We start from the raw sequence: 27,528 nt of genomic DNA on the forward strand, positions 1-27,528 counted from the left end.
AAAAAGAATGCCAGCAGCTAGAAACCAGGTATCTGGGAACTCAGCAAAGGAACAAAATAAACAGGGAATTGGGAAGACAGGAAAAGCTGCTGAGATGGCAGATCAAAAGGCGAAAAAAAGAAACTTAAAGTTGTATGATCTGTCTGTACCAGTAATCTCACAGTCACTGTATGATCTGTCTGTACCAGTAATCTCACGGTCACTGTTTGATCTGTCTGTACCAGTAATCTCACGGTCACTGTATGATCTGTCTGTACCAGTAATCTCACATTCACTGTATGATTTGTCTCTGCCAGTAATCCCAGTCACTGTATGATCTGTCTGTACCAGTAATCTCATGGTCACTGTATGATCTGTCTGTACCAGTAATCTCACGGTCACTGTATGATCTGTCTGTCCCAGTAATCTCACAGTCACTGTATGATCTGTCTGTCCCAGTAATCTCACAGTCACTGTATGATCTGTCTGTCCCAGTAATCTCACAGTCACTGTATGATCTGTCTGTACCAGTAATCTCACAGTCACTGTATGATCTGTCTGTCCCAGTAATCTCACAGTCACTGTATGATCTGTCTGTCCCAGTAATCTCACAGTCACTGTATGATCTGTCTGTACCAGTAATCTCACAGTCACTGTATGATCTGTCTGTCCCAGTAATCTCACAGTCACTGTATGATCTGTCTGTCCCAGTAATCTCACGGTCACTGTATGATCTGTCTGTACCAGTAATCTAGAGTCACTGTATGATCTGTCTGTACCAGTAATCTCACGGTCACTGTATGATCTGTCTGTACCAGTAATCTCACGGTCACTGTATGATCTGTCTGTACCAGTAATCTCACAGTCACTGTATGATCTGTCTGTACCAGTAATCTCACAGTCACTGTATGATCTGTCTGTACCAGTAATCTCATGGGCATTGTATGATCTGTCTGTCCCAGTAATCTCACGGTCACTGTATGATCTGTCTGTACCAGTAATCTCATGGTCACTGTATGATCTGTCTGTACCAGTAATCTCATGGTCACTGTATGATCTGTCTGTACCAGTAATCTCACAGTCACTGTATGATCCGTCTGTACCAGTAATCCCATGGGCATTGTATGATCTGTCTGTACCAGTAATCTCACAGTAACTGTATGATCTGTCTGTACCAGAAATCTCACAGTCACTGTATGATCTGTCGGTCCCAGTAATCTCACAGTAACTGTATGATCTGTCTGTACCAGTAATCTCATGGGCATTGTATGATAAGAACATAAGAAATAGGAGCAGGAGTCGGCCATTCGGACCTTCGAGCCGGCTCCACCATTCAATGAGATCATGGCTGATCTTTTGCCGCAACTCCATTCACCGGCTTTATCGCCATATCCCTTGATGCCCTTACTAGTCAGAAATCTATCGACTTCTGTTTTGAATATACCCAATGACTGAGCCTCCACAGCCCTCTGGGGTAGAGAATTCCAAAGATTCATGGGAAACATTCTCCCAGCATCCACCCTATCAAGCCCTGTAATAATTTTGTATGCTTCAATGAGATCCCCTCTCATTCTTCTGAATTCAAGAGAATTCAGGCCTAGTTTACTCAATCTCTTCTCATACGACAGTCCCGCCCTCCCAGGAATCAATCTCGTGAACCTTCGTTGCACTCCCTCTATGGCAAGCACATCCTTCCTTAGGTAAGGAGACCAACATTGTAATGTCACGGTCACTGTATGATAATAAGAACTTAAGAACATAAGAAAATGCAAAATAGGAGCAGGAGTAGGCCATTTGGCCCTTCGAGCCTGCTCCGCAATTCAAGAAGATTATGGCTGATCTGCTGCCTCATCTCCACTTTCCTGCACTATCCCCACATCCCTTGATTCTCCTAATATTCAACAATCTATCGATCTCTGCCTTTAACATACTCAACGACTTAGGTACCACAGTTCTCTGGGGTGGAGGATTCCAAAGATTCACCACCCTCTGAGTGAACAAATTTCTCCTCATCTCAGTCCGAAATGGCCCATTCCTTATTCCGAGACTGTGACCCCTAGTTCTAGACTCCCCAGCCACAGGAAATATCCTCCCTGCATCTACCCTGTCAAGCCCTGCAAGAATTTTGTATGTTTCAATGAGATCACTTCTCATTCTTCTAAACTCTAGAGAATATAGGTCTAGTCTACTCAACCTCTCCTCATAGGACAATCCCCCCATCCCAGGAACCAGTCTGGTGAACCTTCGTTGCACTCGCTCTATGACATGTAAAACCTTCCTTAGGTAAGGAGACCAGAACTGTTTACAATACTCCAGGTGTGGTCTTACTAGAGCCCTATATAATTGCAGTAAGACATCTTTACTCTTATACTCCAATACCCTTGTAATAAAGGCCAACATACCATTTGCTTTCCTAATTGCGTGCTGTACTTGCATGTTAACTTTCTGTGATTCGTGTACAAGGACACCCAGGTCCTAATGAGCACCAACATTTCACAATCCCTCACCATTTATAAAATAAGCTGCTTTGCTATTTTCCTACCAAAGTGAATAACTTCACATTTGTCCACATTATATTTCATTTGCCATGGTCCTGCCCACTCACTTAGCTTGTTTATATCCACTTAAAGCCTCCTTGCATCCTCCTCACAAATTACATTCCCACCCAGCTTTGTATCATCAGCAAACTTGGATATATTGCATTTGGTCCCCTCATCCAAATCATTGATGTAGATGGTGAACAGCTGAGGCCCAAGCACTGATCCTTGCGGTACCTGACTAGTTACAGATTGCCAACACGAAAATGAACCATTTATTTCTACTCTCTGATTTCTGTCCAGTAAACCAATCCTCAATCCATGCTACTATATTAGCCCCAATCCCATGAGCCCTAATTTTGGTTAAATGCGAGAAGTCACACAACACCAGGTTATAGTCCAACAGCTTTATTTGAAATCACAAGCTTTCGAAGCGCTGCTCCTTCGTCAGGTGAAGTGAAGAGGTGCATACAGACACAGTATATATAGTCAGAGAACACTGCCAGATGATTACAGGTAATCTTTCTAACTGCCCTTTATCACACCTCGGCAGTGTTGTGATTTCAAATAAAGCTGTTGGACTATAACCTGGTGTTGTGTGACTTCTCACATTTGTCCACCCAAGTCCAACACCGGCATCTCCACAATTTTGGTTAAGGCACCTTATCGAATGCCTTTTTAATTCCAAATACACCACATCCGCCGGTTCCCCCTTATCTATTCTGCTAGTTACATCATCAAAAAACACTAACAGATTTGGCAAACACGATTTCCCTTCAATAAATCAGTGTTGACTCGGCCCAATCCTATTATTATGTTCTAAGTGCCCTGTTACCGCATCGTTTATAATAGATTCCAGCATTTTTCCTAATACTGACGTCAGGCTAAATCTTCTGTAATTCCCAGGTTTCTCTCTCCCAAATATCTTTAATAGTGGGGATACATTTGCAACTTTCCAATCGCGGGCACCATTCTAGAATCTGTGATCTGTCTGTACCAGGAATCATACGGTCACTGTACGATCTGTCTGTACCAGTAATCTCACGGTCACTGTACGATCTGTCTGTACCAGTAATCTCACGGTCACTGTATGATCTGTCTCTACCAGTAATCTCATGGTTACTATATGATCTGTCTGTATCAGTAATCTCACGGTCACTGTATAATCTGTCTCTACCAGTAATCTCATAGTTACTATATGATCTGTCTGTAGCAGTAATCTCACGGTCACTGTATGATCTGTGTGTACCAGTAATCTCAGTCACTGTATGTATTGGGTGTTTTAATTTGATTGAAAAGTATTAAACTGTTCACTCATTATTTCCTAGTTTTCAAGCTCGTTTAAAGGGGTCTTAATACAGATTATTCTGTAAAAAGCCAATGTATATTTAGTGTATTAGGGGACAAACACCTAACTGGATGAAGAACACATCCCGCAGATGGAGTGAGGAAACGAGCTGCCACAGGGGAAAAGGTAAGGAAGGGCAGTGAATAAATAATTCAAGGGAAAAAGTAGAGGAAAAAAAGAGGATGAAGCAGCTGTGGCCCACAACTCGATCAGTCTGAACAGCAGCCTGGACAGGAACTCAAACAAAACTGGTACAATCGGGCAGGCCCCAGATTCAGAGACACCCTCAAGTGGAAAAGACACCCTGGAGACAACAAACCGACATCACCCTGAATACAGTCCATCAATCAAATTATATCCACGAATCTCAACAGACTCCAGCACATAATCAGACAAAACAAAACTGACCGACATAAAAGAACAGGTGGATGCTCCATTTCTACAGGAGATCCTCCTCACCACCCTCAGAACACACCAAGTTTGTGAGTGAGTGGGTGGGACCAATGCTGGCCGCTTTCTACTGACCCAAGAGCAGAGGATAGTCACACTAATCAATAGGAACCTTCCCATTACTCTGAGACACGCATTCCTGGAGAAGGAGGCCGCTCCATCCTAAAGAATCTCGAATAACAGGAGAACCCAAAGTGAAGCTTCAGTTCTGTGTCCTGAATGAGGTGTCCCCACTGTAGTGTATGTGCCTTTAAGAACCCCCTGTGTACTGTAATGCCGGTAATGGCCACTCGGGCTATATAAGCCTGTATATTGTGTTGTATCAGTGAGTTCCCCTCCAGACTTTGTTCAGTAAACACCTGTGAAACCTACTCCTGTCTTCAGTGTCTCTATTAACACACGGACACAACAGTGGCGACGAATTGGAAACGGGCTTACCTGCAATTTGGCAGCACCTCAAGGACATCGATTCCTCTGGCGTCCAAAGTTGAAGAAAATCAAGAAAAAGAAAAAGCTGTGGGTTCACCAGCTAGCCAAGCTGGTGGCAGGTACTGCAATAATCCTTCCTGGGCGTCGGGCTGGGGCTCCAGCTGCTGGCTCTGCAGCTAGGCCAAGCAGCGAAGGCAGAGGCAAGCAGTAACAGACGGGGAGGGAGCACTCGGGAGACGGCCGGCGCTGCGAGCAGGTCAGCGTTCAGACCTAGAGAGAGAGTCCGGCGGGAACGAGTCTCCAACTGTAAATAAATAAATAAAAAGAACGGAAACCCGCGGGAAACAGCGTTGTCATCGGCAGCAGCGGCGGGGAAGTGCGGGAAGCGCCATATCTTTTCTGCAGAAAAGAAAGAAAAGCGCGGGAAGCGCCATTTTTTTTCTAGGATGCCTAAGTCTGGCAATATTGATGCTTTTGATAACGAGATAGAAGATTGGACCACATATGTGGAAAGAGCGGAGGCATATTGCACCGCAAATGGAATAGAAAATGAAAAAAAAGCGTCAGTACTTCTAAATCTAATGGGCGCAAAGATATACGGCTGTTACGAAACTTAATCACTCCAGCCAAACCAAAGGTCAAGAATGTTAAAGAAATTGTTGATACCCTACAGGAGCACTTAAACCCAACACTGCTGCTTATAGCGGAACGATTCAAATTCTTCAAGAGGAATCAACACAAGAATGAAAGTAACGCTGATTACCTCACCAAATTAAGAAAGCTATCAAAGCACTGCCAATTCGGGGCAGGACTAGCAGATTATCTTCTAGACAAATTCGTCTGCGGTCTCCTAAGTGAAGGAACACAGAAAAGGCTGCTTTCTGAAAAAGATTTAACACTGGACAAGGCTTTCAGTATGGCTGTATCATACAAAGCGGCCGCGAGAGGAGCTGCAGAGATACAACAAAAGACACAGGACTTCGGCACCCATGAAATGACACAGGGTTGAGAGAGATGTTATCGCTACGGCAGATCCACCCATGACCAGAGGGACTGCTGGTTCAAGGACAAAGCATGCAGGCAATGCGGAAAGATTGGACACATTGCACTGGTATGCCGATCTGGACAAAAAAAATCCACGGACAGGAAAGAAAAAATCAATAAAAGTACAGAAAGGTACAAATGATGACGGAGAGTAGCTCCGAAGACCAGAAGAGCGACAGCGACTCCGAAAACAAGAGACTAAGCTGTCTCAAATTACATAATGTAATTGCCAAAGAAGATTACCAGACCATTTGGGTTACCCTCACGATAGCGGGGTCCCCAGTTAAAATGGAGCTAGATACAGGATCAGCTCTGACCGTCATAAGTCGACGGGATTACGAGCGGCTATTTCCGCATATACCGTTGAAAGACACATCCATTATCTTGAAAACATATACGGGGCAGAAAGTATACCCCAAAGGGAAAATAAAGGTGCCTGTTGTATACAACGGCAAGGAAATACAGAAGTTGTATTTATACGTTCTGCAAGATGGTGGTCCACCGCTGTTGGGACGTGAATGGATCAGGAAGATACGTTTAGACTGGCACTCCATTCAGGCACTGACGGTGACCAGTAAGAAAAAAAATGATGACGTCATACCTGAACGATTAAAAGACATCTTGGCCAACGCCAAGGAAGTGTTTCAACAGGAACTAGGAACCTTGAAAGGCGTCACCGCCTCAATAAAAGTGGAAGATGCGGATATTCCCAAGTTTTTTAAGGCAAGGCCGGTGCCATACGCAATTCGTCCAGCAGTCGAGGCAGAGCTGGAGAATTTGGAAAAGGCAGGCGTATTATCCAAGATAGATTGGAGCAAGTGGGCAACACCCATCGTCCCGGTCATGAAGAAAACGTTGAATAATGATAAATCTGAAGAACAGAGAAAAATTCGCATCTGTGGGGACTTCAAGGTGACTGTAAACCCGGTTCTTCACATGGTACAGTATCCTCTTCCGAGGATAGAAGATATTTTCGCCTCACTATCCGGAGGGAAACGTTTCACCAAAATTGACTTGGCTCAGGCATATCTACAGATGGAGGTTGAAGAGGCCTCTAAAAAGTATCTCACGATAAATACACACAAAGGCCTGTACCAGTACAATCGACTGGTTTTCGGAGTAGCATCAGCTCCAGCTATCTGGCAAAGAGCTATGGAGCAAGTCCTGCAAGGGATTCCGGGGACTCAATGCTACCTAGACGACATCCTTGTAACAGGAGAAAACGACAACGAGCACCGTGCCAATTTGGAGCAGGTGCTCACTAGGCTGAAAGAACGGGGCCTACGAGCAAATCGCCCCAAGTGCGAATTTTTCCAGAAACAAATATCATATTGTGGCCACATAATTAACGAGAAAGGGTTGCATAAGTCACCTGAAAAAATTGAAGCGGTCATAAAAGCCCCAGCACCTGAAAATGTCTCACAATTAAGGTCGTTCCTGGGATTGATAAATTACTATCATAAATTTTTACCGAACTTGTCAACTCTTCTGCACCCTCTTAACGAACTGCTACAAACGGGAGTAATTTGGAAATGGAGCGAAGACTGTAAACGTGCCTTCCATAAATGCAAAGGCTTAATCATGTCCAAAGAAGTTTTGGCTCATTACAACCCATCACTGCCAATCAGACTGGCGTGCGATGCATCCCCTTACGGCGTAGGAGCGGTATTATCGCATAGATTCCCTGATGGCTCGGAGCGGCCGATAGCTTTTGCGTCACGCTCATTGAACTCAGCTGAGCGTAACTATGCCCAGATCGTGTGGAGATGCCGGAGTTGGACTGGGGTGGACAAATGTAAGAAGTCACACAACACCAGGTTATAGTCCAACAGCTTTATTTGAAATCACAAGCTTTCGGAGCGCTGCTCCTTCTTCAGGTGAAGTGGAGAAATGCATAAAGACACAGCTTATATAGTCAGAGAATCATGTCAGATGTTTACAGGTAACCTTTCCAACTGCCATTTATCACACCTCGGCAGAGAGATAATCACAGCAGTCAAAGGTGTGAATGGTGTGATTATCTCTCTGCCGAGGTGTGATAAATGGCAGTTGGAAAGGTTACCTGTAAACATCTGATATGATTCTCTGACTATATAAGCTGTGTCTTTATGCATTTCTCCACTTCACCTGAAGAAGGAGCAGTGCTCCGAAAGCTTGTGATTTCAAATAAAGCTGTTGGACTATAACCTGGTGTTGTGTGACTTCTTACATATGCCCAGATCGACAGGGAAGCACTTAGCCTGGTATGGGGAGTGAAGAAATTCAACCATTACCTACACGGACAAAAATTTACCTTGTTGACTGACCATCAACCCCTCGTCTCCATATTCAACCCTAAAAAGGGTGTTCCCATTATGACAGCGCAAAGGCTACAGAGGTGGTCCCTTTTCCTAGGGGCACACCAATATGACATAGAATACAAAGGATCAAAACAGCATGGGAATGCTGACGGTTTATCGCGCCTACCGTTGCCAACGGTAGAAGAGGCACCTACCGTAGACCCAGTGGAGATGTTCCACTCTACCATAGTGGAATGTCTACCAGTAACAAATTCTGCCATTGAAAAGGAAACAAGGAATGACCCGACTCTCTCACGAGTCTACGATTTAACGGTGAAGGGATGGCCAGCACATGGCGAACCACTGTTGCCAGCATTCTCGCAAAGAAGAGAACAGCTGTCAGTGTGCCGAGGAACCTTGATGTGTGGATCTAGAGTGGTGATTCCACCCAAACTCCAGGATAAAGTGCTAAAGGAGGGGCATCTGGGTGGAGTGAAAATGAAGAACCTAGCCAGAGCGTTTGTGTGGTGGCCAGGTATTGATGGAGACATCGAAGAAATGACCAAGAGCTGCCTAGGATGCCAGAAGGTCCAAAACGCCCCACCACAAGCCTCTCTACATCCATCAGGAATGGGCTGCCTGAACAGATCTGTTCTGATAATGGACTGCAATTTGTGTCCGAAGAATTCAGGAAGTTCTTAAAAAACAATGGGATTAAGCACTACACGTCTGCCCCATACCATCCCGCCACCAATGGATTAGCTGAAAGGTTTGTCCAGACCTTCAAGAAGGCCATAAAAGCCATGGGTAATGAAGACATAAAACTTCAGCACAAGGTAGATAACTTCTTGTTTGCATACAGGAATGCAACACATGTGGTTACAAACCAAACTCCCGCCATGATGTTCTTCAATAGAAGCCTAAGATGCCGGCTGGATTTGATCAAGCCAAACATCAGAAGGGACGTGGAGAACCGGCAATTTCAAGGCATGAATGAAAGGCCAACTAGAACCTTCCAGATAGGTCAACAAGTTTTGGCCCGGGACTACCGTACCGAGAAATGGCAGCCTGGAACTATTTGCACACGACTAGGACCGCTGATGTATACCGTGGACATTGGAGAAAGCATAATGAGGCGCCATGCTGACCAGATCATAGAGTCCTCCGAAAAGGGACAACCTACACCACAACTCTATATGCCTAATGATGAAGCAGAGATACCCATAGTATCTACCTCCGATCCGGTGATACTGGAACCAGATGAACCCGACACTGGCAGTCAAGCCAAATCGACCTTGCCAAAAGAACCTACTACACCACCAAAACCTACTACACCACCGAGGCGTTATCTGGACCGAGTCAGGAAGCCTCCAGAGAGACTGACTTATAATTGATTAACTGCAGCAAATGTGTAGATTATTATTCTTGTAATATGTTAATTAATGATTACTTAAAATATTATGTACTGGTTGTCTAAAAGGGGAGGAATTGTGGTGTATGTGCCTTTAAGAGCCCCTGTATACTGTAATGCCGGTAATGGCCACTCGGGCTATATAAGCCTGTATAGTGTCTTGTATCTGTTAGTTCACCTCCAGACTTTGTTCAGTAAACACCTGTGAAACCTACTCCTGCATTCCGTGTCTCCATTAACACACGGATACAACAAATTGAGAGAATAAGCCTTGGTGACACTTTCAGGAAATGGATTGCAATCCAGTGCTTGCTCCCCAAGTCCACAGTGAGCACCAGCTAACTCTATACCCCTCACCACTCCTCCCTCAACAGGCAGAGAAAGCCTCGCTCCCAGGCTTCCTGTCCTGACCTTGGTCACGGACATGAGTTTGACACACAAGATGGAGATGGATCAGGAGATGAGTATTGTAGAGGAGGATAGGTTCAGCTGGGAAGGGCGGTGTTTCCTGTTGCTGAAGTGTGCAAAGTATCGATGGGTTCTGGAGGCTGTGGTTCATCTGAGGGTCCCTGTGTTGGTCATGTTCGGGGAGCTGACATTTTCAGCTGACCAGTTGATGCTTTTTAGAAGATGGATTTGGTGCGTGAATAACACTAACTCCATCGGGGCCCGCTTTTAACCGCATTCCTTTGCAACTAATTAGTACTGAAAGATACTATCCGTGATATTTTGGCCTAGGAATTCAGTATCGCCACATTTGGGGCGCTACAGCCGGGCGTTCGCTAAATTTAGCGGCCGGCGCAACTTAGTGCCACCTTCGCCGAAATTGAGTTGCATCGCCCAAAGAGGTTGCTGCTGCGCTAAAGCAGGTGGTGCACGACTATCATAAGGCGCTAAGCCGGCGAGCTGAGGCGCTACCACCGAGGGCGGGCGCAGCGCAGGTGCGGCGAGTTATTGATCGAGGCAGACACGCTGGCGCCGGTCAGCTCTTAAAGGAGGAGGGTCGACTTGGATTGCACCCATGCCCTGTACACAGCAGCCCTGAATCTAGGCCTAAACAGAGCTGCTTCAAGAACGCTACGCCCACGACTATGGAGAAGGCCAGGGAGCGAGCACAGCGCTTCAGCGAGGGTGCCTTGAAGCTTCAGGTTGGCGCAGTGGAGCGCAGGCGACCTGTCCTCTTCCCTGACAGTGGCAGGAGGCCGCTGCCCAGCGAGTACAGAAAAGCCTGGAGGGAGGTGGCGAACAAAGTGACCTCCAGCAGCTTGGTCCCCAGGGCACCCAGGCAGTGCAGAAAAAAGTTCAACGACCTCACTCGGGTTGTCAGGGTGAGTACCCTTTCCAGTATCCTCTTCAGCCCTGCATGGGCACCTCACTTTACGGCCAAAGGGTCCTGAAAGCCCCAATGCCCAGCCCTCATCCAACAGCTATGGGACTCTCATGAAAATCACATGCACATTCACCACTTTACACACTGTCAGGGCTATTCGACCATGGGAGACAGTGCAGGCAAGATCAGGGCTTGACACTGTCAGGGCTATTCCACCATGGGAGACAGTGCAGGCAAGATCAGGGCTTGACACTGTCAGGGCTATTCCACCATGGGAGACAGTGCAGGCAAGATGAGGGCTTGACACTGTCAGGGCTATTCCACCATGGGAGACAGTACAGGCAAGATCAGGGCTTGACATTGTACTCAGAGGCCATCCTTTCTCTTGCAGGTCAAGCTGGCCCATAATCGGAGGCAGCAGCGACGGACCGGGGGAGGCCGTCCTGACCTTAAAGACCGGAGCAGCGAGGGGAGCGGATAATGGGAGGCCGGCTGATTGGCCCCGTTCTGGACAGCAATGATAAGGTCATCACCTTTTTGACCTCTCTCTTTCCACTTGTGCCTCACACCAGCATCCTTTGCCACTGTCGAACCAATACAGTGCATTGCAGCACTTATGCCTCCCTAGCAACTCCTGTGCCTCCCTGCTTTCAGATGCTGAATCGCCAGGTGAGGAGGCGGGCCCTCAAGCTGCCATTGGGACGGAGTCAGAAGGCGAGGAGGAGGAAGAGGAAGCCAGCCCATCAGTGCCAACCTCAGCTGTCTTCCCTGGTGGGGAGCAGGGGGGGGGGAAGGGTCTGATGACGGTGAAGCTCCGGGGCCCAGCGGGCTGCAGCAACGCAGGAGGGGTGGGGAAGCTCGGCAGCCTTCTCCCCGGAGGGTGAGTGCGGCCTCCAGTCCTGCTACGGTGAGCGCAGAGGAGGTGCGGCTCCTTGGTGAAATGGGTGCCCAGGCTGAGCGCAGGCACATTAAGCTCATGGCTGCAGTGGCAAGGATGCCTGACTCCATAGAGTCACTATCAAGGAGTGTTCAGGAATTCAGGGCAACACAGGCCAGGAGTCTGCAGGACTTCGGGGCAGCACAGGCCAGGAGTCTGCAGGACTTCAGGGCAACACAGGCCAGGAGTCTGCAGGACTTCGGGGCAGCACAGGCCAGGAGTCTGCAGGACTTCGGGGCAACACAGGCCAGGAGTCTGCAGGACTTCGGGGCAGCACAGGCCAGGAGTCTGCAGGACTTCGGGGCAACACAGGCCAGGAGTCTGCAGGACTTCGGGGCAGCACAGGCCAGGAGTCTGCAGGACTTCGGGGCAACACAGGCCAGGAGTCTGCAGGACTTCGGGGCAGCACAGGCCAGGAGTCTGCAGGACTTCGGGGCAGCACAGGCCAGGAGTCTGCAGGACTTCGGGGCAGCACAGGCCAGGAGTCTGCAGGACTTCGGGGCAGCACAGGCCAGGAGTCTGCAGGACTTCGGGGCAGCACAGACGGCTTCCAGCCAAGTGCTTAGTTGTGCCATGCAATCACTGGCTGGTCTGATGCAGACACAGATCAGGGCCACACGGGCACTAACTGCTGCCACCCTCGCTGGATCGGCCAGGAATCGCCGGGGCCCTCGCCGCGCCGCAGCAGCCCAGCAGTCTGTGCTTCAGCAGATTGCTGCGCATGCTTCAGTGCTGGCCCGTGCGAGTGCCAGTGTATCGGCCGACCAGGGAGTGCCTGTGCTCTGTCAGGTTGGCAACATGCCTGCTGCCAACACTGTCACTCCTCCACTGTAGCTGCCACCACCCGTAGGACAGACTGCTGCCGCCCAAGCAGTTGGAGCAGTCAGCAGCCGGGCCCTCCAGGCCCAGAGCTGGTCCAGGCCGTCCCCCAAGGGCATCTGCCGACTCACCATCTGACCCTCAGCAGCCTTCCCCCAGCCTTGCTGCAGCCACTGGGGTCCCACTGAGGAGCTGCAGAGCGGGAAGGAGCAAATTGCGCAACCGAGGCGGACCACCCTCGCAGGCGAAAAAGTAGACGGTGTGGCAAAATGTTTTTTTTTATATGAAGGCCGAGGATCATGGTCATTTTTGTTTAACTGTTTTTTTCATTTTCTCCAGGTTGAGAGAGCCAGTTATGTGTCTGACTGTTTTTTGGGGGGTTTCTCTCTATTTGTTTCTCATGTGGGAAGGGCACAGAGTTTGTAAAATAAAAAATTGTCTTTATTCAGATTGTCCATGTTTGCACTTTGAACTATTTGTTGCCATGACCGGCTGAGGGTTTGCGGAGCGGCTCCATTCATGTTCTTTCAATGGCACAAGCCATTCCCTGAGAGGGGGCCTAGAACCGACTTGCAATAATCCGCCGACGGACGGCCCTTGCACTTTGTGTCTCCCTCCAGTCTTGGTGCTCCTCCTCCTCCGGTGGTCCTCCAATGTCTGCTGGCAGTGGCTGAGTCCTGAGGATAGCCAGGTTGTGCAGCATGCAGCACACGACAACGAAATGGGAGACTCGCTCAGGCGAGTACTGTAGGGCTCCTCCGGAATGGTCCAGACAGCGGAACCGTTGCTTCAGCACGCCGATTGTGTGCTCAATGATGTTCCTGGTCGCTTGATGGCTGTCATTGTATCGTTCTTCAGCAGGGGTGCTGGGCGCACGGAGCGGGGTCATCAGCCAGGTGCACAAAGGATAGCCCTTGTCCCCGACAAGCCAGCCTCCTGGGTGAGTGGGGCTTCGAAAATGTCTGCCACGGAAGTCTGGCGCAGGATGAAGGCATCGTGGCTGCTGCCTGGAAAGCGAGCATTGACAGCTAGTATGAGCTGCCTGTGGTCACACACCAACTGGACGCTGAGCGAATGGTAGCCCTTCCGGTTGCAGTAATCCTCGGCATTCTGTAGAGGTGCCCGCAAAGCCACATGCGTGCAGTCAATGGCGCCCTGGATCATGGGGAAGCCCGCTATTCTTGCAAATCCCATTGCACGCTCTTGCTGCTTGTCCGGGGTCATGGAAGAGGGCATTCATCACCTGGCGGATGCAGCAATGTACCGCGAACTGGGAGATATTGGCAATGTCCCCAGTAGCGGATTGGAAGGAGCCGGTGGCATAGGAGTTGAGAGCCACTGTCACCTTCACTGCCACCGACAGACGTCCTGCTCCTCAGCTGTGGCTGCAGATCTCTCTGAAGCAGGTGGCAGATCTCAGTGACCACCTCCCTTCTGAATCGCAGCCTCCGAACACACTGCTCCTCAGACATGTTGAGATATGAGAACTGCTGGCGGTATACCCTGGGTGGGTAAGGCCTCCTGTGCCGACGCCTGTTGGCCCTTCTCCATCTGGCCATGACTGGCACTCTCTCTCAGCGTCTGAGCCCCTTGAATGCAATGCAGAAACCCAACGTTTCCACCTATTGCAGCCCCCATTATATGTGGCGGCTCAAGGCTATGGCACTGAAAGTTAAAACCAGTTGCAAAGCTCTGGCCTGAAGCCAGAAGTACCTGTGCGAGCACTGAGTCAAAGCAGAAAGCTCTCTCCCTTTGTCTCTCTCCAAATCTCTCTCTCTCACACAGGAGTGGAACAAAATGGCTGCCACAAAGAATGCAGCCACGGTGCACCGGTGGTGGAGGGAGTGAATGTTTAAGGTGGTGGATGGGGTGCCAATCAAGCGGGCTGCTTTGTGCTGGATGGTGTCGAGCTTCTTGAGTGTTGTTGGAGCTGCACTCATCCAGGCAAGTGGAGATTATTCCATCACACTCCTGACTTGTGCCTTGTAGATGGTGGAAAGGCTTTGGGGAGTCAGGAGGTGAGACACCCAGCTCTGACCTGCTCGTTGCCACAGTATTTATCTGGCTGGTCCAGTTAAGTTTCTGGTCAATGGTGACCCCCCAGAATGTTGATGGTGGGGGATTCGGCGATGGTAATGCCGTTGAATGTCATGGGGAGGTGGTTAGACTCTCACTTGTTGGAGATAGTCATTGCCTGGGTTGGGTGTGTAAGTATCTGCCATCACAGCCAGCAATACGTTGTGTTAACCGGCAACCTTGCATTACAAGAGGAAGCTGGGATGTTCTACAGGCCGTGCCATGTTATCAAAGGGCGAGTGAGTCGGCCCCGATATATTTGGCTTACTATACTGGAGTCCCTTTACACGTCTTGCAGGAACAGGAGGAGGCCACTGAGCCTCTCAAGCCTGTTCCGCCATTCAATGAGATCATGGCTGACCTGTGGCCTAACTCCATAAACCCACCTTTGCCCCATATTGCTGAATACCTTTGATTAACAGAAATCTCTCAATCTCAGATTTAAAATTAATTGACCGAGCATCAATTGCCATTTGCGGAAGAGAATTCCCAACTTCTACCACCCTGTGTGTGTAGAAGTGTTTCCTAACTTCACTCCCGAAAGGTCTGGCTCTAATTTTTAGACTCTATCCCCTAGTCCTAGACTCCCCAACCAGCGGAGATCGTTTCTCTCGATCTACCCTCTCTGTTCCTCTTAATAGCTTGAAAACTTCGATCAAATCACCCCTTAACCTTCTAAATTTTAGGGAATAGGCCTTGGAGAGGATGCAGATGAGATTTACCAGAATGGTACCAGAGATGAGGGACTTCAGTTATGTGGAGAGACTGGGGAATCTGGGGTTGTTCTCCTGAGAGCAGAGAAGGTGAAGAGGAAATTTCATAGAAGTGTTCAAAATCATGAAGGGCTTTGACAGAGTAAATAAAGAGAAACTGTTTCCAGTGGCAGGAGGGTCAGTAACCAGAGAACAGACTGAAGGTCATTGGCAAAAGAACCAGAGGGGGAGATGGGATTTTATTTATTTTAACGCAGCGAGTTACGATGATCTGGAATGCACTGCCTGAAAGGGTGGAGGAAGCAGATTCAATAATAACTTTCAAAAGGGATGAATACTTGAAGGGAAGAACATTTGCAGGGCTATGGGGAAAGGGCAAAGGAGAGTGGGACTAATTGGATCGCTCTTTTGAAGAGCCGGCACAGGCACGATGGGCCCGAAATGGCCTCCTTCTGTGCTGTACGATTCTAGAACCCAATCAGTGGAAAGAGAAAGCAGCCCTTGGGGTTACTGCGAGATTTGCAATCCCAGCTTCCACTTGCTGAGCGAGGAAACTTTACGCAGTCCGTCTGCTTGCACCCCCGGCTCTCCAAAAAGCCCAAGGGAAGGAGGACGTCTATGAAAGAAAGCTCTTGGAATAATTGTTTTTTAAAAAGGCAGCAGACGTGTACCTGGAATGGTTTGCTTTAATGGCAGACTCTGCGGCTGACCGGTCTGCACCGACTGAAGAATGATGGTCTTTGCCGGGCTGGCGCTCGGCGCGGTAGGCAACGTAGTCATGACAACCGGTTTGGGCTGGATGGTCGGCTTGCTGCACAGGATGCTGTTGGCCTTGGTAGTCGTGGTGGCTTGTACTGGAGCGAAGGAGAAACAAAGTGAAATTATAGCAGGGGACACACTGCCCGATGTTTACGGAACACACGCATCCAACTCCTGCTGCTGCCCGTCTGATCTCAGCACCAGGCATCGGACTGCAACAGGGTAATACCCCATTATCCAATGAAAACACAACTACTGGACTGCGCAACACTTTAAATCAACGCAGCGCTTTTTGTAATACCTAAAACGCCACCGGGTACATTTTAGCATGATGAAAAGGGCTAAAGAATTATTCCTTAATTCACAAAATTCATCTGCTAATTCAGAATAATGAAAGGCCGTGTGCGAAGTCGGTTTATCTGTATCAATCACAGTTTGCATAGCGGCTGACTGCATATAACGGCCCCTAATTCAACACCAATTGGAACATCAGGCTGAGGCCCTGCAAGAGCTGTTGTAGATGCTCTTATGCAGCAGGGCCTGAGGCACACTGTTGAGGGACAGTAGAAGGAGCTTTACTCTGCTATCTGTACTTAATTACATAGTATTAACAGCACAGAAACAGGCCATTCGGCCCAACAGGTCCGTGCGGGGGTTTATGCTCCACACGAGCCTCCTCCCACCCTCCTTCATCTCACCCATCAACATATCCTTCTATTCCTTTCCCCCTCATGTGTTTATCCAGCTTCCCCTTAACTGCATCAATGCTCTTCACCTCACCCACTCCCTGTGGTAGCGAGTTCCACATTCTCACCCCTCTCTGGGGAAAGAAGTTTCTCCTGAATTCCCTATTGGATTTATTAGTGACTAGCTTATATTTATGGCCCCCGAGTTCTGGTCTCACCCGCAAGTGGAAACATGTTCGCTACGTCTACCCGATCAAACCCTTTCATAATCTCAAAGACCAGCTCACCCCTCAGCCTTCTCTTTTCTACTGAAAAGAGCTCCAGCCTGTTCAGTCTGTCCTGATGGGTAGAACCTCTCAGGCCAGGTCTCATTTCTAGTGAACACCTTTGTTGCACCTTCTCCAGTGGCTCCGTCTCCCTGTTGATCAGATGGAGACCAGAACGGTCCAGAGTGCTGCAGATGTGGTCTAACCAAGGTTCGATACAAGTGATAGCAAGTTCCATTCCCTGGCAGTAGCATTCATTCCTCTGATATATGGTGTAGCACTTTCTTCTCCCGTACAAAGGCAACCATTTAGATTCTGGCAGGCAAACCTCATCGGTAGTCTGACCCAACTCTCAGGACAGCACTGGGGGGGGGGGGGCGGGCGCAAAACAGTAGACACAACTGGTTAGCCCGGCTAACCTGGAGAGTGGAACTGTTGGGGCCAGAACGCAAAGTATTCTTTCGGAGAATAAGACCGAGTTGCACTCAAAGAATCTTTTTTTTTTTTTTTTTTTTATAAAAGTTTAATTCACACTTTAAAAGAATGTCATTTACTTGCTGGTCCTTGTTTCACTGGCGAGGTCCCATTTTCCGTTTTTACCACATTGAGCTGAACCGCATTCAGCGGCGGCTTGAGAATGTCCCCGAATGTGCATGGCGGTGTCGGAGGATCCTCGGTTTTCACAACTGGAAGTGTTGTCTCAGTGTTTAGGGTCTGATGAGGCTACACATTTGTGGGGGGGGGGGGGGGGGGGGGAAGGCAAACACCAGTGACTTTACTCAACATGTACAATTTTACAAAAAATCAAATCAAATCAAATCAAAAGGGGTTTTGCTCCCCATTATTTGCAAAGCTGCACCCCCCACCCCACAATCACATAACCTCCCGTTTAGGTTTTCCTGGATGATGTAAAGTTGAACACCTTGCTCCCTGGCCTCTACTAAAGGTGCGAGATTTTCAGGGCTGCGTATAGAGACGCCGCTATTCCTGGCCAGAATGGAGATGGTTAGGTGATTCCCCCGGCAATCTCACATGCTGTAAGTGACTGGGATTGATTTTAAGCACATGATCCCTTTAGCCTTAAGAAATATATCTAACTCCTTCTTGAATATATTTAATGAATTGGCCTCTACTGCCTTCTGTGGTAGAGAATTCCACAGGTTCACCACTCCCTGAGTGAAGAAATTCCTACTCATTTCTGTCCTAAATGGCTTACCCCTTATCCTTAGACTGTGACCCCTGGTTCTGGACTCCCCGGCCATCGGGAACATCGTTCCTGCATCTAATCTGTCCACTCCTGTCAGAATTTTATACATTTCAATGAGATCCCCTCTCATTCTTCTAAACTCCAGCGAGTATGAGCCCAATCGACCCAATCTCTCCTCATACGTCATTCCTGCCATCCCAGGTATCAGCCTGGTGAATCTTCGCTGCACTCCTTCCATGGCAAGAACATCCTTCCTCAGATAAAAAGAGACCAAAACTGCACACAATACTCAAGATGTGGTCTCACCAAGGCCCTGTACATCCTTGTTCCTATACTCGAACCCTCTCGCTACGAAAGCCAACATACCATTTGCCTTCTTAACCACCTGCTGCACCTGCATGCTTACCTTCAGCGACTGGTGCACAAGGACACCCAGGTCTCATTGCACTTCCTTCTCCCAATCTATTGCCATTCAGATAATAATCTGCCTTCCTGTTTTTGACACCAAAGTGGATAACCTCGCATTTATCCACGTTATATTGCATCTGCCATGCTTCTGCCCAATCACCCAACGTGTCCAAATTATACTGGAGTTTCTCGGCATCCTCCTCACAGCACACACGCCCACCCAGCTTTGTGTCGTCTGCAAACTTGGAGATATTACATCTATTTCCCTCGTCTAGATCATTAATACATATTGTGAATAGCTGGGGTCCTAGGACCGGTCCCTGTGGTACCCCACTAATCACTGCCTGCCACTCGGAAAAAGACCCGTTTATTCCAACTCTTTGCTTTCTGTCTGCCAAGCAGTTCTCTATCCAAGTCAATACCTTGCCCCCAATCCCATGTGCCTTAAGTTTACACGCTAATCTCTTATGCGGGACCTTATCAAAAGCCTTCTGAAAGTCCAAATACACCACATCCACTGGTTCTCCCTTATCTATTCTACCAGTTACATCCTCAAAAAATTCCAGTAGATTAGTCTAGCACCATTTACCTTTTGGAAATCCATGTTGACTTTGTCCGATCCTGTCACTGTTTTCCAAGTGCTCTGCTATTACATCTTTTATAATGAACTCTACCATCTTTTTTGAATAGTGGGGTATCTTTAGCTACCCTCCAATCCATGGGTACTCTTCCAGAGTCTATAGAATTTTGGAAGATGACCAGCAATGCATCTACTATTTCTAGGGCCACTTCCTTAAGTACCCTAGGATGTAGATTATCAGGCCCTGGGGATTTATTGGCCTTCAATCCCATCAATTTCCCTAACACCATTTCCCTACAAATACTGATTTCTTTCAATTCCTCCCTCTCATTAGACCCTATGTTCCCCGACATCTCTGGGAGGTTATTTGTGTCCTCCTTTGTGAAGACAGAACCAAAGTATGTATTTAATTGGTCTGCCATTTCTTTGTTCCCCATTATTAATTCCCCTGATTCTGACTGCAAGGGACCTACGCTTGACTTCACCAATCTTTTTCTCTTCACATGGCCTTGTCCACTCTCTATTCTAAACACTCCACACGCTTGAATCACAGAAACCCCACAGTGCAGATAGAGGCCATTTCGGCCCATCGAGCCTGCACCGACACATATCCCACCCGATCCCCGTAACCCCTACACCAACACATATCCCACCCTATCCCTGTAACCCCAAGTATTTAATCCCCCTAACACTAAGGGTCAATTTATCATAGCCAATCAACCTAACCCGCACATCTTTGCACTGTGGGAGGAAACAGGAGCACCCGGAGAAAACCCACGCAAACACGGGGAGAATGTGCAAACTCCACACAGACAGTCGCCCGAGGCCGGATTCGAACCCGGGTCTCTGGTGCTGTGAGGCAACAGTGCTAACCACTATGTCACCGTGCTGTTCTGACCATTTCCATCCCCTGCGTTTTCCCATGTTTCTGATACTCCCTCCTGTTCCCTTTTGATTTCACTTCTATCTGGTGCCCCTTTTACTTTTTCCTTCCCTCGGGTATTATTTAATTTGCCGTGTCTCGGATGGTCCCTTTGTCATGTCCTTCCCACTGGTGTTCTATCTCACCCTAGTTCCTCTCCCTTGCCCCTCTTTACCTTTACCTGCCCAGCTGGAGTCTGTGGTTCCCTTGGTGTATTTCTGCCCGTGTTTTGATTCTCCTCTGTCTCTGGGCTCCGACGATTCTCGATGTTCTTGAGGTTTTTATTTAATGTTACAGGAGTCTCTGGAGCAGTTGCCACGAGTTTGTTCCCCTGCACCGATTAAACAAACAAATCTCACCAACAAGACATTGTCACTGGGTTGTAGTCGCCCTGACCTCAGGTGACATTTGGACCATCCGCACCACCTGTGACTGAGACCGACACCCATCAGTTTGCAGCTGGCAGGAGGCAGGGTGAAATTATGGGATGGACCCGTTAGTGACCTTTAACCCCGCAGATTGTCAGCGGGGCAGAGTTTTTCCCGCCGTCATTCGCTCCCGGATTGAAGATGGGAAAGATTCTCTCAGTGAAAGTGTGGAGATGGGACATGTTGTCCGTATTGTAAAATGACACCTATCCGCCCTCATAGTCCAGGTGCACCCCGATCTTCCGGGGCTCCACACTCGGGGTGAGGGGGGTCGGTGAGGGGAGGTGCCAGAAAAATTGTCACTTCCGGTTCTCAGCCACACAATCCAGTATCCTGTCTGAGGTCTCAGGTCGATTCTCCCTTTCCTCCCGGCAGACTGTTGGGTCACTCCCACAGCCCACTCAGTCTTGCTACCCACCTCCACCTCCCAGTAGTGTCTCCCTGATGTGAATCCCTCCGATCCCAGGACACAGGGCCAGGAATCAAACCTCTCCGGGGTGTCAGGGAGCGGCTGCTGTTTGTCTCCGAGTCTCACGCTGGTCTGGTCCTCAGACAGGATGAGCCGGGGATTCGCTGTGTTCGGATCCAGAGTCAGAGAGGCTGGAGCTGGGGGAAAGTTAAAATAACAGTCAGTGATTTAGTTTCTTGCTGTGATTTATTCAAACTCTTTCCTATTTAAAGTGACCACTCGGGCTCTGGGTTGTGTTCATGGAATCTGCTGTCACTCCAGGGTTTATGACCTGTCGATTTCAGCCCCGACTCAGCGCTGCAGCGGAAGCAGTGCCCGGAGATAATGCTGAGGACCACAAGAAATAGTCCTCGGTTCTAATCTACAAATTCGGGGTGAGTAATGGCACCTATCATGCCTGGCTTGCAGCAGAGCTCACATAAGACCCAGCAGGAGTGGGGAGAAGAGGCCGCCATGGGGTGAAGAGACTGGGGTGAGGTGCGGTGGGGAAAAGAGACAGGGAAGGCAGCGGGGTGGGGGAGATGGGAGACGTTGGGTAGACGGCAGAGGGGTGTAGACGGCGGGCGCTAGGGATGGAGGCGTGTGGGGGGGGGGGGCAGACGGTGGAGATGGGGGAGTCGGTAGCAGGAGGAGATGGCGGGGAGACAGACCGGCAAGAAGGGAGAGTCACAGTGGGGTGAACGAGAGAGCGCGGGTAGGGGAAAGAGTTAAATCAAGGGAGGTAATAGCAGGGGGTGGAGACAGCGGGGTGGTGAGGAATGAGTCTGCCGGGGGGAAGAGTAGTTAGCGGCCGGGGGGGTGGCGGGGTAGGAAAGGATGTCTGGGGGTGAGGAGGAGACAGGGGGCGGAGGAGCCTTTAAAATGCATAAGGAATCGGTGAGAGAAACTCTAGGGGAGCGCAAAACGTGCGCGATCACATTGTCCGTCGATTATATGCTATCGGGCAGTGCCTATAAATGGTAAAATGGGGGAAGAATAACTAATTCAAGGGGGAAACTAGAAAAGTGGGAGCAAGAGTATAAAGAAGTTGAGGAGGAAGCTGTGGCCCACATCATGAGTTGACCAACACCCTGACCAGGAATACAAGCAAAACTGGAGCAACCAGGCAACCCCCAAACTCAGAGACCCCAGCACCCACAGAGCAGGAATCCACCTTCTACTGGAACCTACACCAGGCACAGTCCAAGACAGATGATTCTTCCTGAAGCCCATCGATCCCGTGGATTAACAACTGACAATGTGATCATTTAATCCACGATCTGGGAGCCCGTTCAGTCTCTGCTCATCTGGATTTATAAATCAAGAAAAGGAATATAAAAGAGTTTTACCGGGGTTAATGGCGTCTATCATTTCTCTCCACGCTGTGTACTGTAAAGGGCCGTTGAACTTTCCGACAGACAGGGCGCCATCTGCTACTGACAGTACTTTATATTCCTCACTACTCCTGTAAACAGTAAACAGTTGATGTTATAAATTGTCCATGAACAATTTTCTGAGTTATTTTCCCAAACTGTGCAGAGTTTCAGTAAAGAGCATGTCCTACCTCCTCTTCCGACAAGCTTCCTCCTGAAATAAATAAAACACAATCTGAGTTGACAGAGACTGAGCGTCTGTATCCGGACAGCGGAAATGACACCCAGATTGTTACAAGCTGCTGATAATCCGAATTTTCACTGCTGCCGACACACAGATAGAAAGAGGAAATAACCGCTCTATTTGATATATATCAATGACCTGGACTTGTGAATACAAGGCATAATTGACAACTTTGCAGCAGACACAAAACTTGGCAATGTAGTAAACAGTGAGGAGGATAGCGGCAGACTGCAGGAGGACAGAGACAGACCAGTGAAATTTAATGCAGAGAAGTGTGACGTGCTGGATTTTGTTAGGAAGAACAAGGAGAGGCAACAAACTGACGGACACAATTTTAAAGGCGGTGCAGGAACAGAGCGACCCGCGGGATCACTTACACAAATTGTTTAAGGTGGCAGGACAAGTTTATAAAGCTGTTAAAGGAGCAAATGGGATCATTGGCTTTATAAATATTGGCACAGAGTAGAAAAGCAAAGAGGTTCTGCCAACCCTTTATAACGCACTGGTTAGGCCTCAGCTGGAGTATTGTGTCCAGTTCTGGGCACCACACTTTAAGAAGGATGTCAAGCCCTTGGAGAGGGTGCAGAAGAGATTCACCAGAATGGTACCAGGAATGAGGGACTTCAATGATGTTGTGAGACTAGAGATGGTGGGATTATTCTCCTTAGAGCAGAGAAAGTTCAGGGAAGATTTAATACAGGTGCTCAAAATGATAAGAGGCTTTTATAGAGTAAATGGGGAGAACCTGTTTCCACTGAGAGCTCGGTCCTAACCAGAGGACACAGATTTATCATAATTGGCAAAAAACCAGAGGCGACACGGGGAAACACTCTGTTACACAGCAAGTTTTCGGGATCTGGAATGCACAACTGCAAAGGGTGGTGGAAGCAGATTCAATAATAACTTTCAACAGGGAATTGGGTAAATACTTGAAAAGGACAAACAATTCTGGGCTATGGGGAAAGACCAGGTGAACGAGATTAATAGGTCAACTCTTTCAAAGAGCCGACACAAACACGATGGGCCGAATGGCCTCCTTCTGTGCTGTGGGATTCTATGATTGTAAGTAGTTGAAAAGCCTGATTTGTGTGTCAGATACTGGAACTCAACATCAGTGTCACTCACAGACACAGTGACTCTCACACCCACCGCACCAGACACACCCACCCACACATTTTAACTGTAACTCGATTCCAATGTGCGTTCTCGGTGAATATTAAATTTGGGCAACACAGAAATAATTACAAACGTGCCGTCACGATCACGGCAAGCCATTTCCGACAGTGTGGGAGCCGGTTAGTTCGGCGACAACAGCAGAACCGCCCCGGAATAGACAAAACAATCGGTTTAAATCAGTTTCGCATTTTCAGAAACTGCTGCATTTATTTCAAAGTTACCATAAAAGAATAAAATCATAGAATATCACAGCACAGAAGGAGGCCATGCAGCCCATCTCGACTGTGCCGGCTCTTTGAAAGAGCTGTCCAATTTATTCCCACACCCCAGCTTTTCCCCATAACCCTGAAAATGAGGCCTCTTCAAGTACATGTCCCATTGCCTTTTGAAAGTTCCTATGGAATCTGCTTCCTCCAGCCTGTCAGGTCATGTGTCCCAGATCTTAACAACCCTCCGTCTGTAAACATTTCTCCTCATTTCACCTCTAGTTCTTTTACCAGTTATTTTAAATCTATGACCTCTGGTTACTGACCCACTCGCCAGAGGAAACAGTTTCTTCCTTATTTGCTCCATCAATTTTGAAAACCTCAATTAGGTCTCCCCTTAACCTTCTCTGCTCTAATTTGAACAATTCCAGCTTCTCCAATCTCTCCACATAACTGAAGTATCTCATCCCTGGTATCATCCTGGTGACCCTCCTTTGTACCATCTCCAAGGCCTTGACATCTTTCCTAAAGTGTGGTGCCCAGAATTGAACACAATCCTCCAGCTGAGGCCTAACCAGTGATTTCTAAAAGTTTAGCATGGCTTCCTTCTTTTTGAATTCAATGCCCCCATTTACAAAGCTAAGTGTCCCATATGCTTTCTTAACCATCTTCTCAACTTAGCATCCCACCTCCAATTATGTGTTCATCAGTTATTTTGTGACTGTGTGAAGGTTCACTGAACTGACCCGCAATATAATCCTCACCATCAGAAATGTCAGCCCGTCTTTTTCCTCCATCTGTTTCTGCAACTTTGAGAGTTTCTCCTGAAGAGAATTTAAATTATCTTGAATGTCTCGAAGGTTTTTCTCCATTGTGTTTAGAATCGTCCCCTCTTGTTCCCTGAGATCTCTCATCAAACGCTGCTCTTTCTCACTGAGAATCTGGTGCATTTTAGCGAACTCGGATGTGATGCGGGTCTGCAGACTGCTCGACTGTTCCTACCAAATGAAATGTGAAACATAATTAATGTACCGCGATAAAAGGAACAAAACTAACCGAGATCCCAGAAAATCAGCGCAGGGAGACCTTACCCTAACTGCGGAAATCTGCTGTTTCTGTTTTAATTCCATTTCCAGAACCGCCGATTTCTTCTCTGTGAGAGAATCTAAGGAAGATTTCAGCTGATCCTGGGATTGGGAGAGAAAAATCACAGAATAAAAGTGTTAGACCATGAAAATGTGACAAAATAATCAGGTGATCAAATCTGTTCCCTTTCAGAAGGTTGTGGGTTCAAATCCCACTCCAGGGACTTCAGCCCATAAATCTAGGCTGACACTCCAGTGCAGTGCTGAGGGAGCGCTGCACTGTCCGAGGCCCCGCCTGCTCGCTCAGGTTGATGTAAAAGATCCCAAGGCACTATTTCGAAGAAGAGCAGGGGGGAGTTATCCCCAGTGTCCTGGCCAATATTTATCCCTCAGTCAACGTCACAAAAACAGATTATCTGGTTATTATCACGTTGCTGTTTATGGGAGCTTGCTGTGCGCAAATTGGCTGCCGTGTTTCCCACATTACAACAGTGACTGATCTTCAAATAGTACTTCATTGGCTGTAAAGCACTTTGAAACGTTCGTTGGCCGTAAAGCACTTTGAAACGTTCGTTGGCCGTGAAAGGCGCGATATAAATGCAAATCTTTCTTTCTTCATGCTTTCTTACCTTGTAGATTCTAACAGCTTGTTTAATGGGCATGGGCCGGTGCTCTCTGTGTTCCCGCGCATCTATACAAATCACAGATCAGTTTCATGTCAGTTTCACAAAACAGCTTCAGTTCTTCCTGATGTTCATCACAGTGAAGTTTACTTTCCTTCTCTTTCTGATTCAGCTTTAATTTTCGAGCTTTCTCGGCCAGACTCGCTAAGGCCGGATTTACCCTGAGGTTTCTTCCCGGAAACTCCTCTCGACATTCCGGGTAGGTGTTTCTCCGCTTCTTCGCCCAACACCGTGTGATACAGGAGCGGCAGAAGTTGTGGCCACACTCCAGTATTACCGGATCAGTGAAGAAATCCAGACAGACCTGACAATTTAAATCCTGGGTCCAACCCTCCCCCTGCTGTCTGGAGGCCATGTTCAGTTTCAGTGCTTCCTGGTTGAACCTGCTGATGTCACCTTTCTGTGGGCGGAGCCTCCCCGGTTTACAGTCGAGGTGCTATTCTGGAGGAAATAATATCGCAGTAACAAAGGGAAAAAGCAGTCTGTGACATTTTAGGGTGCACCCAGCATCAGACTGGGACAAATGGGCATTTTACTAAGACTGGGAATCTGGAGAGGGGAAAAGGAGGGGTAACAGAGAAACATAGATTAGGAGCAGGAGCCGGCCACTGGGAAGATTACTGGACTACAACTCCCAGCAGGCACTGCCAGCCCGGCGCCTGCGCAGTGCCGCCTCCCCAGCCCCGCCCCCCGTTTCCCGGAGAGTTTCGGGCTTGGGCTTCGGGAGAAAACAGCCCAACCTGAGCAAATATTGCCCCCACACTGACCTATTGTACACACGCACATCACAGCAGGAGACACCTCGCCCGCTCACAAGGACAAACATTGACTCCCCTTAAAAAATAAATATTTAAACCCAACCGGCCAGTTCCGAGCGCGAGCCTCTTTCAACCGAAATCATCGCCGCAAACCCCGCCTCCCGGCGGCGCTGATTGGCCAGTGGCGGCCCGGTGAGGAGTCCCGGGGGAAGCGGATTGGCCGGAGCACCTGTCACTCAGAGTGAGGGGGCGGGTTCCCTCAGGGGAAGCGGATTGGCCGCAGCGACTGTCACTCAGTCAGGGGGCGCATTCCCGGGCGGGGCTCTCTCGGGGGAAGCGGATTGGCGGGGGGAGGGGGAAGAACATAAGAACATAAGGAGCAGGAGTAGGCCAATCGGCCCCTCGAGCCTGCTCCGCCATTCAATAAGATCATGGCCGATCTGATCCTAACCGCCAATCCACTATCACAGAACCATCTCCTGAATCTAACAGAATTAGACACACGAAATAGGAGCAGGATCAGGCTACACGGCCCCTGGGCCCGCTCCGCTACCCACAGGGCCATGACCGATCCGAACCTAGACTCATGTCCAAATTCCTGCCCGCTCCCTGTAACCCTTAATTCCCTTTACTTCTAGGAAACTGTTTATTTCTGTTTTAAATTTATGTAATGATGTAGCTTCTACAGCTTTTTGGGGCAGCATATTCCATGGACCTACCACCCTCTGAGTGAAGTAGTTCCTCCTCATCTCAGTTTTGAAAGAGCAGCCCCTTATTCTAAGACTATGCCCCCTAGTTCTAGTTTCACCCATCATCAGGAACATCCTCCCCGCATCCACCAGATCCAACCCCTTCACAATCTTATATGTTTCAATAAGATCGCCTCTCATTCTTCTGAACTCCAATGAGTAGAGTCCCAATCTACTCAACCTCTCCTCATATGTCCA

At 48.4% G+C, this 27,528-nt stretch overlaps 1 protein-coding gene and 1 pseudogene across 2 annotated transcripts in view; both read right to left on the minus strand.

The window, feature by feature from the left end:
- Positions 1-17,451, minus strand: part of LOC147096423 (E3 ubiquitin-protein ligase TRIM39-like) — a 34,356-nt gene extending 16,905 nt beyond the window's left edge. Inside the window, exons 1-2 of the mRNA XM_085975199.1 lie at positions 17,085-17,451; positions 16,024-16,206 (exon numbers count right to left, since the gene is read on the minus strand). Of these exons, the coding sequence (XP_085831325.1) occupies positions 16,024-16,206; positions 17,085-17,301 (400 nt within the window). The 5' untranslated portion in view covers positions 17,302-17,451. The remainder of the gene's footprint in view (positions 1-16,023; positions 16,207-17,084) is intronic.
- Positions 17,452-20,540: 3,089 nt separating this feature from the next.
- Positions 20,541-26,733, minus strand: LOC147096424 (zinc-binding protein A33-like; annotated as a pseudogene). Its single transcript, XR_015074913.1, has 6 exons — positions 25,770-26,733; positions 25,147-25,242; positions 24,820-25,053; positions 22,621-22,643; positions 22,406-22,521; positions 20,541-21,214 (listed from the first exon to the last, which is right to left on the minus strand). The product of XR_015074913.1 is annotated as a zinc-binding protein A33-like (transcript).
- Positions 26,734-27,528: the final 795 nt, after the last annotated feature.

Source organism: Somniosus microcephalus, unplaced genomic scaffold (genome assembly GCF_052327205.1).
Source record: "Somniosus microcephalus isolate GS21.2 unplaced genomic scaffold, FLI_Smic_1.0 unresolved_chr1, whole genome shotgun sequence".
Lineage (NCBI taxonomy): Eukaryota > Metazoa > Chordata > Chondrichthyes > Squaliformes > Somniosidae > Somniosus > Somniosus microcephalus.